The sequence below is a fragment of the Empidonax traillii genome, unplaced genomic scaffold (genome assembly GCF_003031625.1).
Source record: "Empidonax traillii isolate 1590-97213 ecotype Southwest subspecies unplaced genomic scaffold, ASM303162v1 scaffold1117:size266551, whole genome shotgun sequence".
In the NCBI taxonomy this organism is placed as follows: Eukaryota; Metazoa; Chordata; class Aves; order Passeriformes; family Tyrannidae; genus Empidonax; species Empidonax traillii.
In genome coordinates, this window is record NW_020956310.1 from 170,105 (window position 1) to 181,324 (window position 11,220).

Genomic DNA, 11,220 nt, shown 5'->3' on the forward strand with positions numbered 1-11,220 from the left:
GGGAGCCGGGGGGCCGCAGCCCGGCCCCGGGGCGGTCCGAGGGGACGGTGATGGGCTGGCGGGGGGCGGGCAGCCGGAGCCCCCCCAGTGCGGGTGCGGGAGCCGGGGGGCCGCAGCCCGGCCCCGGGGCGGAGCGGGGCGGAGCGGCGCGGCCATCCGGGCACCGCACCATGGCGGCGGCGGCGGAGGAGCCGGAGGGGCGGCGGGGCCGGGGGCCGCGGCCGGGGCCGGCGCCGGGCAGCCCCGCGGGGCGGGCGGTGGGCGAGGGCTCGCCCGGGGGCGGCGGCGGCCGCCGCGTCTTCAGCCCCGCCGGGGAGTTCCGCGAGTTCTCCCGGCGGCAGCTCCGCGACATGGAGCGGCTCTTCCGACAGTGAGTGCGGGGGACTGGGAGGGGGGAGTTCCCCGGGTGGCAGCGCCGGGGCGGACGGGGGACCCCCGGCATGCCGCACCTCCGGCATCCCGGCATCCCTGCACTTGCATCCCCGGCATCCCCGACTCCTGGCAGGGCAGATGTCCCAGCGCCTCCCGCCCCGTGCCTGCGGGCGGGCCTCCCCCGTTCTTTGCGGGACGGATCCCCCCATCCCTTGCAAGAGATGCCCCCATAACCCTCCAGCTCTTTGAAGGCGGGATCCCCCGGCTCCATGCGGGAGGCTCCCCCCAGCCGCAGCTCTGTGCCGGAGGGATGCTGGGGCATCCCCAATTCCTTGTAGGACGGCCCCCCTTCCTGCCTCTCTCAGGAGGGATGCCAGGGACACCCCTCTCCTCCCAAGCCCCCCACAGGATTGATGCCGGGGACGCCTTCCCCCAGGTCCTGGCAGGAGACATTCCTGCGCACCTCTAAATTCTTGCAGGAGGGACCTCCCGTCTGCATGGTGGTCTGAGGCCAGAGAAGCGGGGCTGGAAGATGGGACCAGGGACCCCCGCATTCCCTCTGCTGCAGCACTGAGGGACCCCTCGCCCTCCCTGGCGACCCCCGGGGCCGCAGCTGCCAGGCTGGCGTGTCCCCAGCATCCCTGCCCGCTGCGTGCCACCACGCGTGGCGGAGCGTGACTCCGAGCACGAACTCGGCCCCCGGCCCCTGAGGAGGAGGAGGGGGGAAGATCTGGCGGCAAGCCTGGAACCCTGGAAATTTCCGTGGGGAGCCAGAAATCGGGGTGACTGCATCCCGTGGGTCCTGCTGGGAATGCGCGGGAGTAGACAGGGCGAGCAGGACTCCATGGGGCACCCATGGGTGCTTTGTGCGGGAAGCGTGGAGGCAGTGGGACGCCGGGAAGCGTGGAGATGGTGCAGGCGAAGGCATGTTTGCGGCATGCCAATACCCCCCATCCCATCTGGAACCGGGGGGGGGGGGGGGGGGGGATCTGCGTCACCGTCCCGAGTGGTCTCGCTCGGGCATGACCGAGGGGATGGAGGAAGGGATGGAGGCAGCGACCCCCGAAACCCAAGGCTGGGGGGGGCTGTGTAAGGGCGCACGCACACCCTGTTATCATCCCTGGAAGTGCAGGGAGTCTCCCTGCTCCCGATGTCTTCCCAGAGGGTCACCCACCGCCCGGACACGGCAGCGAGCCAGACGGGCGGGTTGCTGCGACCATCTCTTGGGACTGCAGCAGAAGGGAACATGCGGCGTGGGGGCACAGCTCGGGCTCCCGGGAGAGGAGAGGGGGCACAGCTGCAGCTCCCGGTGCCGGAGGCGATGGGTGGCCGTGCCGAGGGTGCTCCGGCCGCGGCGCAGATGGCGGTGCGGGTGTCGGCGCCGCGCAGGCGACAGAGCGGGCGTGGGGAGCAGACGTGTTTGCTCTGACATCTGCGGCGTCTCGCTGCAGCGAAAGGAGCAGCGCCGGGGAGGTTTGGGAGCCGGGGGGGTGGGGGGAGTCTCCCGAGAGAAGGATGCTCTGGAGCACACTGACCTCGCCGCTGCTGCTGCTGCTGTGCTAGGGTTGAGGCAATCCGGCTGTGTAGAGGAAAAAGTGATGTGTGGACGGGTTTTTTTCCTTGCCACAGGGGAGATGGTGCCCTTTTAGGAGATGCTGAGGGATGCTGGCACCCCAAAAAAAACGGGGAGGAGAGGATTGAGAGCAAGGAAGTGCCCTGTAGAATGGGGATGGCTTCCATGGGTCAGTGCCATAGGGCCAGGCTGGACAACTCGCCCCTTGCAGAGAAACTCTCTGTGGGATGTGGGATTGAGAGGGACTTTGGACAAGGACATGGAGTGACAGGACAGGGGGGAATGGCCAAAATTCTTCCCTTGAGGGTGATGAGGCCCTGGCACAGGTTGCCCAGAGAAGCTGTGGCTGCCCCATCCCTGGAAGTGTCCAAGACCAGGTTGGAGCAATCTGGGATAGTAGAAGGAGCAGCCATGGCAGGGGGTGAAACTGGGTGGTCTTTAAGGTCCCTTCTAACCCAAAGCATTCCATGACTCTGTGGTTCTGTGCTCCGAGAGGGGTCTTGGAGGCAGAAACCATGTGGGGTCTGAGCCCACAGACCCACTCCCGGGGTGACGGCAGCAGCAGGCAGAGATGAGCAGGGCCAGCTGATTTTTGGGGTCCTTCTCAGCTTGGGAGATCAGGAGGGCACTGCTGGAGACACGGACAGAGCAGACGGCAGCAGGGAAGGTACAGATGAGTCACAGACCTGCGGCGTGGGGAGCCGGGGCTCTGCGTGGCTGCTGCAGCGACAAGGCACACCAAAAAAAAAGCCCTGTCACGACGGGTGCAGCGTGTAGCTGCCCACCCACGGCGTGTGGAGCTGTACCAAGCATGGCTCTGTGCTGGCTCCCCACAGGGATCCCCCGGTGCCATGCCAGGGTGCCACCGGCACAGCCCACGGCGCCACACGGACAGAGGGGCTGTTGGTGGGAGGCTGGAGGGGACAGTGGTGTGGCCACAGGCAGGGGTCTAAAGAGGGACCCCCCCAAAGAGGTCCCCCTGCCATGGGCAGGGACACTTTCCACCAGTCCAGGTTGCTCCTGACAGGGTCCAGAGGCAGGATTGGTGAGCGGAGCTGCATCTGGAGCTCTCGGCCAAGCCTGGGCACCTGGCCAGGCTGGAGCATGGATGTCACAGGGTGTCTGGGCAGTAGGGATGGGTCACCTGGAGGTGTCACAGTGAGGAGGAGGTGGTGACGTGGGGAGCAGTGCCCAGTGGGATTGGCCCCATGGCCTGTTATCCCGTGTCACAGCCAAGGGGAGCATGCGCTCAGGCTCCTGGCACAGGGAGCCGGCAGCAGGTTTGGCAGCATCCCGGCAGGTTCTCCTGCCAAGTGCCACATGGAAACAGACACAATCCTGGATAGTGCTCCAGGGGGTTGTTAGCGGTTCGGAGGCAGCTTCCCTGTGGTCTGGAAAGCTGCCGGAGATCATCAGTGCCCAAGTCCTTGCTGATCCCTCCTTGTTCCTGGGCCAGTGTGAGTGCACACAGGGGTCTGGTGCTGCTGGGGGATCACTGCAGGGGCCTGCGTGGGCTCTGCCTCCATCCCGCAGGTATGACGCAGGGAAAGACGGCTTCATTGACCTGATGGAGCTGAAGCTGATGATGGAGAAGCTGGGAGCTCCACAGACACACCTGGGCCTGAAGAACATGATCAAGGAGGTGGATGAAGACCTGGACAGCAAGCTCAGCTTTCGAGAGGTGAGGGGTGAGAGGGGCTGGGGGTGTTCCATGCTGGCAGGGAGGTGTTGCCAACTACTGGTTGTGGTGGAGAGAAGGTGGCGAGGGACCATGGAGGCTTTGGGGTCTTGAGGAAGCTGATACCACTGCCTCCCCTCGCAGTTCCTGCTGATTTTCCGGAAGGCAGCAGCGGGAGAGCTGCAGGAGGACAGCGGGCTGCACGCCCTGGCCCGGCTCTCCGAGATCGACGTCTCCACGGAGGGGGTGAAAGGTGCCAAGAACTTCTTCGAGGCCAAGGTGAGGCAGGTGCCAGGGCAGAGGGGTCCCATTACAGGACAGTGATGCATGGGGGCAGTTTGGTGCCGGGTAATGGGCGGGCAGGAGATGGAGATGTTTGGGTGGGCAGCAGGGCTTGGCAGGGGTCCCAGCTGGAGATGCCCATCCACAGGCACAAGCCATCAACGAAGCCAGCCGCTTCGAGGAGGAGATCAGGGCGGAGCAGGAGGAGAAGAAGAAGCAGGCGGAGGAGCTGAAGCAGAGGAAGGCGGCCTTCAAGGAGCTGCAGTCCAACTTCACGCAGTGACGGGGCCGGGCAGGACTGGTCAGCGGTGCCCGGGCTGGGAAGGCGGCGTGTGCCACGTGCCAACCGCGCCGGGAGCGGTGCCAGAGCCACGTGCTGCTCGGGCTGCCAACGAGATCCCGGCACGGGCTCGGCACAGCACCCACCTTGCTGGCAGAGCCCGGCCGGCCCCAGCTCCCCCCTCCCCTCTTGCTGTGGTGTCTGTAGGTGTTGTTTGTGCCCCCCCCCCCACATCCCCAGCGTGCCCCCCACACCCTGAGCAGCCCCTGTTCCATGCCCACAGCTGCACCAGGGGGTTGCTGCTGCTGAGTCCCAGGGGGGAGCCGTGTCCAGAATGCCCATCCCTGGGACTCCTGTGCCCGGACTGTTGTCTGCTGCGTGTGCACTGGGAGGTTTGCAGGATGGGGGCTTGCCCAGGTGGCCGTGGTGGGTGTCGTGGTGGCCGTACTGGCTCAGTGTCTGTCAGTAGTGCCACATGTGACAGCGGTGACAAAAGCCGTGGCGAGGGCCAGGTGCTGGCAGAGGGGCTGTGTGTGTGTGTGTGTGTGTGTGTGTGTGTGTGTGGTGCTGCGGGGTGGATGCCCACCCTGCTGGCACGGAGCCCCCAGGAGCTGTGGCAACTCTTTATTTTGGTCAAAGACATACAGAAAGGCAGCTGCTGGCTCGTGGGGCTGTGTTATGTTTTTTCCTGTTGTATCCGGCCTGGGAGGGTGAGCATGGTGGCCACAAGTGGTTGCCATCAGTCATCATTGAGGCTCCTGTGTTGGTGGGTGGCTGTAAAGACCCACATTTGTCCCACACTGTCCCCCAAGTGGCGATATAGGGGGTATGTTATGTGTTCTTTTTTTTTTTTAATTTAATCCCAAATAAATATTATATTTCTTAAGAGCTGGGTGCTGTTGTTGCAACCGTGGGAAGAAGCCTGGGGAGGGAGGTGTGGCCTTTGGGCACCAGGTCGCCACCACAGGAGGTGGCAGGGAATGGGGAAACGTGGGGACATTGGTGTGGGAAGCAGCAGGGGCCCGATCCAGGTGTGGGGACGTGGTGCTCTCAAAGGCCATCGGCAACACTGCTGGCACCTGCCCCCTGTCCCACCCACCCTGCAGCACCTGTGGGGTTTGGCTGGTCTTGGCCACTGAGATAAAGGGACCTTGTCCCTAGTGGGGGGGTGGTGCGGTACAGAGTGGGGTGTTGTGTCCTGGGGCAGATGGTGCTCGAATTTGGGGTGCAGCAGGGCTGACCAGCACCCCACAGAGAGCAGTGGGGATGGGGCATCTCCACCAGCTTCCCCCCAGGAGGGACCCACCTGTCTCTGCCACGTCCCATCATGGTGCCAGCACACCGTGGGCAGATGTGGCTGTTCCCAGGCGGGACGGGGAGTGCGATAAGATGGGGCAAGGGGGCCGAGGAGTCCTGTGCCACCAGTGTGGGAGAGTCCCCACATGGCAGCGGTAGGAGGGACCATCCAAGGTCCCCAGACCCTATAAGAGGGGTGAGCAGCCCCAGGGCAGCACCTGTGGTCAAGCACAACCATGCTGGGGGCCGTCTGTCTCGTCGTGCTGCTGGGCTACGGTGGGTGCAGGGGAAGGGGAGGGGATGGGACAGGGGGAGAAGGGGCCCTTGGTGCCTGCCATGGCCCTGGGCATGGGGTCAGGCAGCCTCTGATGTCCCTGTCCTGGGTGTCACACAGCCTATGGATGCGGCCAGCCGGCCGTGCCCCCACAGCTGGGCGCCCGTGTGGTGGGCGGTGAGGACGCCGTAGCCCACAGCTGGCCCTGGCAGGTAAGGGGGGCACAGGGATGGGGGTGGGAGACAGGGCTGGGGACATTCCTGCTCTGACCCTGTGCCTCTGCCATGGCAGATCTCGCTGCAGTACAAGAGCTTTGGATCTTGGTACCACACCTGCGGCGGGACCCTCATTGCTCCCCAGTGGGTGCTGACGGCCGCCCACTGCATCAGGTTGGTGTCAGGGTGCTGGGCGAGGTCTGTGCCATGGAAGTAAGGCATTTGTGGGGACTGACACCCTGCTTTTTTTCCCCCCTGGCAGCTCTTCCATGACATACCGTGTGCTGCTGGGCAAGCAGGACCTGTCAGAGGACGACGAGCCCGGCTCGGTGGCCGTGGGCGTGGAGAAGACGATCGTCCATGAGAAGTGGAACTCCTACCTCATCATGTAGGGGATGAGACATGTCAGGGGTGGATGGAGGGTGTTGCTGCCAGGGACCCCCATCCCCACAGCCCGGGATCCATCCCCATGCCTCATCTGTCTCCACAGCAACGACATCGCCCTGATCAAGCTGGAAGAGGCAGTCCAGGAGAGCGATACCATCCGGGCCGCCTGCCTGCCTGAGGCCGGCAAGATCCTGCCCAACGACTACCCCTGCTACGTCACCGGCTGGGGACGCATCAGGAGTAAGCAGGGGGGGGTCCCCAGAGGGTCCCAGGGGAGGGGGTGCTGGCACAGCCTTCTTGAGGTACGAGCTTTGCATGTCATTGCAGCCAACGGGCCCCTGGCCGACGTCCTGCAGCAGGCCCTGCTGCCTGTGGTGGACTACGAGACCTGCTCGCAGAGGGACTGGTGGGGCAACAACGTGCTCACCACCATGGTTTGTGCCGGCGGTGACGGCGTCACCTCTGGCTGCAACGTGAGTGCTGGCACTGCTGGGCTGGGGTGGACGGTGGGTGGTTGAGCAGGGCAGGATCGCGGCACCGGGATGGGAGGAGATGGCCGGGGGGCATCAATGGGGAGCCCGGGAGCGGTGGGTATGGAGCACGGATCTCTCTCTCCCTGCAGGGCGATTCCGGCGGCCCCCTGAACTGCCAGCGCGAGGACGGGATCTGGGAGGTGGAAGGGATCGTCAGCTTCGGCTCCGGGCTGAGCTGCAACCTGATCAGGAAGCCAACGGTGTTCACCCGCGTGTCTGCCTACATCGACTGGATCAACGAGGTGGGTGCCCCTTCCTCTGCCCCCGCACAGGGGGTGGCCACGCCACCCCTGCCCTGCCGAGGGTCTCACCGTGAGCCCCCCTGTGTCTTGTCTTTGGCAGAAAATGAGCTCCAACTGAGGACTTGGCACGTGGAGATACGAGTGTTGAGTGTGATAAAGACAAAAGTGCTGAGCTGGTCTCTTGGTGCCCCACTGATTTTTTTGGGGGGACAGGGTGGAGCTGGGGGCAGACACCCAGGGCTGGGTCTGGTGATGTTGGGTCCTGAGCTGGGGAAGGTGTCCCTGTTGTGCAGTGGGGCTGGGCAGGGCCCCAGGGAGGCTGAGGTGGACAGACATCCCACAAGGTGCTCCCACTTGTGGGGGAGAGCCATGGCTGAGCCCAATGACTCCAGGTTTGGCTGGTGGTTTTATGGGAGAGGGACTGGGATCTGTCCAGGTGGTTCTGGGGGGCTTCAAGGAACCCACTTGGCCCTTGGAAGTGATCTAGGATACTTGGTAGATCCTGGAATCCTTTAGAGGACCTCACTGGCACTGGGCTAGATGAGGGCAGCTGAATTTTAATGGGGGTCTTGAGGGAACTGGGTTGGCTCTGGGGGCTTGAGGAGGGCTGATTGGTTTGAGAGGGGTCGGGGGAGCTTGAGGGAGCTCTGTTGGAGCCAGAGCCCTTGGGACACAGTGGGTAGGGCCTGGAAGGATGGCAGGTGCATCCCAGCTGTGGGATTCGTGGGAGAAGCCAGGGCTGCCCTGGAGGAGATGGGAGAGGGATTTTCCATGAAAAAGGCAGCTGTGTAGGTGGCAGTGGGTGTGAAGGGGCTGCCCAGGAGGTGTGAGTGGGTGGGTGCTGCACTGTGAGCCCCTGAGCAGAGCCATCCCCTGTGCCATCACCCCATCGTGGCTGCCGGAGCCCAACCGGGATCCTCACGGCGGGAGGAGGAGGAGGAGAACGAGCAGGAGAGGATGTGATGGATGGTGCCTGGTTTAGGAGCCCTGCAGCCACTGGAACCATGAGTGGCACCGTCACCAGACCAGCAAAGAACTCTGGAACCTTCACCAGGGCTTGGGAGCACCGGCACGAGCCACTCAGGGTCTCTCTGGGGACCCTGTGACACGTGCCAACCTGGCCACGGGTTTAGTGGGAGGAGAGGGGTGTGGGGTGGGAAATGGTCTGGAGGGTGAGGTAATGTGCTGTGGCAAAGGGACTGTCCAGATCACCCCGAGGGGAATTAAAGGCCTGTCACAGGATGTGGTGTGGAGGTGGATGCTCTGTGTGTGATCCAGGTGGCACTGGGTGGTCGGGGCACTGGCGGGGGGAGGGCTGGGTGGGGGGGCTGTGCTGCCCAGAGTGGAGAGCTCCAGGCTGTCCGTGTGAAGCTGAGCAGTGGAACGTGCCCCCTTGCCCTGTGTGTGCACCCACATGTGCTGTGGGGTCACTGGTTGGGGCTGGGAGGAAGGGGCTGGGGGGTGCAGGACCTTGGTGTCACAGCCTATTGTATCGTGATGTGCTGTCACCTCGTTGCCGTGGGTGTGCCTGTGCATTGTGTCCCATCCTCAGAGGTGGTTTGGTGAGCAGAGGGGCCAGGGCATGGCCCCAGAGTGCCACATTCTCAGTGCTGGGGCATCAGTACTCAGTGGACCATTTCCCACACAGCCAGCCACGGCCATCCCCCTGCACTGTGTGTCACCCCAATAACCAGTGTCCTCTCACCCATGGGTGGTGGAGAATTGTGGTCCCTCTGGGTGAAGAACCCTTTCCTAATACCCAGTCCCTCCCCTGGCACAGCTCCAGGTGTGCCCTCGGGTCCTGTCACTGCTCACAGAGAGCAGAGGTCGGTGCTGCCCCTCTGCTGTCCCTGGTGAGGAAGCTGCTCAGCACAGTGAGGGCTCCCCTCAGCCTCCTCTTCTCCAGAGGGTGACTTCACCCACCCCTTGGATGGCTTCACTTGTGTGTGGTTACCTCCCCACCTTAACCACTTTTAATCTTTAAGGCTGTATAGAGTTTAACACATAAACATTATATTTACGTGTTAATTGTCTGTCAATTATTGTTATATCCTGCCCATGCAGTTTATAATTGACACATTAAATCTACAAGTTAACCTTAAAAAGAGTTTACTAAAATTTTATTTTTTGTTAGTTTTAAATGTGTAACACCTTGTAGGATGTGTCCATTATGAAAGTATTTAACAGTGTGGGAGAATGAGGGAAAGTTTAAGAGGGTACAGTGAAACTTTGTAAAATTTATAACTTTTACTTCACTGTTGAAAGCTGTGAGTACTCATACACCCACTTACATAAAAATTACATGTCAAAAGTCATCTTTACCCACTCCTGGGAATGAGAGCTCAGGGACGTCCGGGAGGAAGGGACAAACCCCCCTGACAGCAGCATCCTTTGCTGATGGGACAGAGCCATGGGCGAGCAGGACCCCACAGCACATGGTGTCAGTCCACATCCCGGGCTCTCCTGGGGGACATCCTGCACTGCAAGACAGGGAGAAGGGAGATGAGCAGCAGGGTCCATGGGATAACCCCAAAAGAGCATCCCCCATCCCTCCCTGAGCCCCCACAGTCCTCCAGCTTCACCACACATCCCCCTCCCATAGCTGTGCCACCACAGTGCTCCCACTCTGATTTCCCCTCCAACCAAGGATGTCCCAGCAGGGACGAACCACTGCAGTCTGTGCCATGGAAGAAGGAAAGGGACAAGGCTGAGCCACCTCTGCCCAAAGTCACCCACCGGTCCCCTGCACCCCCACCCCATCCAGGGTGCCCATAGGACACCCCAATCCCAATGCTCCCTTGGTGGGAGAACTGGGGGAATAAACAAGGGGAGGAGCGCAGGGTTACCTTTCCCAAAGGAGAACAGGTCCAGGGGAGGTGGGATCAGCCCTTGGGATCACCTCTATACCCAGGTGCTCTGTGCAAAAGGGGTCAGGACAGGACAGGGCACTTCAGCACTCCACACCACAGGGGGATGGGGAAGGGACACAGGAGAGGGGACAGCCACGGCACTGAGCTCTCACAAACCCCTGGGCACAGGCAAGGCCATACCAAACACATCGTGGCTCCTGCCAAATCCCCTTTGGGGTGCTCAGAGTGGGTCCAGTTACTGACCCCCCGCCACAATGGGCACAGGCCCTACCATTGCTCTGGAGAACCCACCACCAGCCAAAAATACAAGGAAAAATAAAACCAAAATAAGCTGCTGCAGCTCCAAACCACAAACACAGCAATCTAAAATAAGAATGTAAGGCAAAGGAGAAGCCCCCCAAAAACTCACACATGCACCCCAGAGCTGCACACACCCCCAGGCACTCCCAGCTATTGCTGGTGCCATCATTATCCAAGATGATGCTGGAACCTGCACCCAAACATGCCAAGGACCCACAACCACCATGTGGTAAGTCTCTCAGGAAAGGGAACACCTTGTCCCTGGAAGGTGGTGGTAGGGGATTGATGTCCTGGGACAGCTGGTGCTCAAATTTGGGGTGCAGCAGGGCTGACCAGCACCCCACAGAGAGCAGTGAGGCTGTGGGACTGCCCACTAGCCATGCCCCAGGAGGGACTCTGCCCATCCCAGAGCAGGGCCAGGTGTCTCTGCCACGTCCCATCATGGTGCCAGCACACCATGGGCAGATGTGGCCGTTCCCAGGCGGGACGGGGAGTGCGATAAGATGGGGCAAGGGGGCCCCCAGTGTGGGAGAGTCCCCACATGGCAGCGGTAGGAGGGACCATCCAAGGTCCCCAGACCCTATAAGAGGGGTGAGCAGCCCCAGGGCAGCACCTTTGGTCAAGCACAACCATGCTGGGAGCCGTCTGTCTCGTCGTGCTGCTGGGCTACGGTGGGTGCAGGGGATGGGGAGGGGATGGGACAGGGGGAGAAGGGACCCCTGGTGCCTACCATGGCCCTGGGCATGGGGTCAGGCAGCCTCTGATGTCCCTGTCCCGGGTGTCACACAGCCTATGGATGCGGCCAGCCGGCCGTGCCCCCACAGCTGAGCTCCCGCGTGGTGGGCGGTGAGGACGCCGTAGCCCACAGCTGGCCCTGGCAGGTAAGGGGGGCACAGGGATGGGGGTGGGAGACAGGGC

General features: G+C 62.5%; 3 protein-coding genes across 4 annotated transcripts in view; all 3 read left to right on the plus strand.

Annotated features, from left to right (window-relative positions):
• Positions 1–154: 154 nt before the first annotated feature.
• On the plus strand, positions 155–5,071 carry EFHD2 (EF-hand domain family member D2). Its single transcript, XM_027905074.1, has 4 exons — positions 155–370; positions 3,479–3,626; positions 3,768–3,902; positions 4,054–5,071. The coding sequence occupies exons 1-4, from the start codon at positions 171–173 to the stop codon at positions 4,186–4,188; spliced, it is 618 nt and encodes a 205-aa protein (XP_027760875.1). The 5' UTR covers positions 155–170; the 3' UTR covers positions 4,189–5,071.
• A 957-nt stretch (positions 5,072–6,028) lies between these two features.
• LOC114068724 (chymotrypsin-C-like) lies at positions 6,029–7,301 on the plus strand. 2 transcript variants are annotated; one of them, XM_027905073.1, is made up of 5 exons: positions 6,029–6,358; positions 6,461–6,597; positions 6,685–6,830; positions 6,980–7,132; positions 7,233–7,301. In XM_027905073.1, exons 1-5 carry the CDS (start codon positions 6,240–6,242, stop codon positions 7,248–7,250), a joined length of 573 nt encoding a protein of 190 aa, XP_027760874.1. In that variant the 5' UTR covers positions 6,029–6,239; the 3' UTR covers positions 7,251–7,301. The 2 variants fall into 2 exon arrangements, with proteins under 2 accessions (XP_027760874.1, XP_027760872.1); XM_027905071.1 differs by having other exon boundaries at positions 6,461–6,830.
• A 3,624-nt stretch (positions 7,302–10,925) lies between these two features.
• The window catches only part of LOC114068723 (chymotrypsin-C-like), a 2,756-nt gene continuing 2,461 nt past the window's right edge, over positions 10,926–11,220 (plus strand). Inside the window, exons 1-2 of the mRNA XM_027905070.1 lie at positions 10,926–10,973; positions 11,092–11,183. Coding sequence (XP_027760871.1) covers positions 10,934–10,973; positions 11,092–11,183 — 132 coding nt within the window. The 5' untranslated portion in view covers positions 10,926–10,933. The remainder of the gene's footprint in view (positions 10,974–11,091; positions 11,184–11,220) is intronic.

Excerpts from the sequence above, each read along its gene's own strand:
- EFHD2 (XM_027905074.1), top strand. The coding sequence starts at position 171 with ATGGCGGCGGCGGCGGAGGAGCCGGAGGGGCGGCGGGGCCGGGGGCCG. Across the intron at positions 371-3,478 it reads ATGGAGCGGCTCTTCCGACA|GTATGACGCAGGGAAAGACG; the intron begins GTGAGTGCGGGG and ends TCCATCCCGCAG. Across the intron at positions 3,903-4,053 it reads AGAACTTCTTCGAGGCCAAG|GCACAAGCCATCAACGAAGC; the intron begins GTGAGGCAGGTG and ends GCCCATCCACAG.
- LOC114068724 (XM_027905071.1), top strand. The coding sequence starts at position 6,240 with ATGACATACCGTGTGCTGCTGGGCAAGCAGGACCTGTCAGAGGACGAC. Across the intron at positions 6,359-6,460 it reads TGGAACTCCTACCTCATCAT|CAACGACATCGCCCTGATCA; the intron begins GTAGGGGATGAG and ends CTGTCTCCACAG. Across the intron at positions 6,831-6,979 it reads GCGTCACCTCTGGCTGCAAC|GGCGATTCCGGCGGCCCCCT; the intron begins GTGAGTGCTGGC and ends CTCTCCCTGCAG.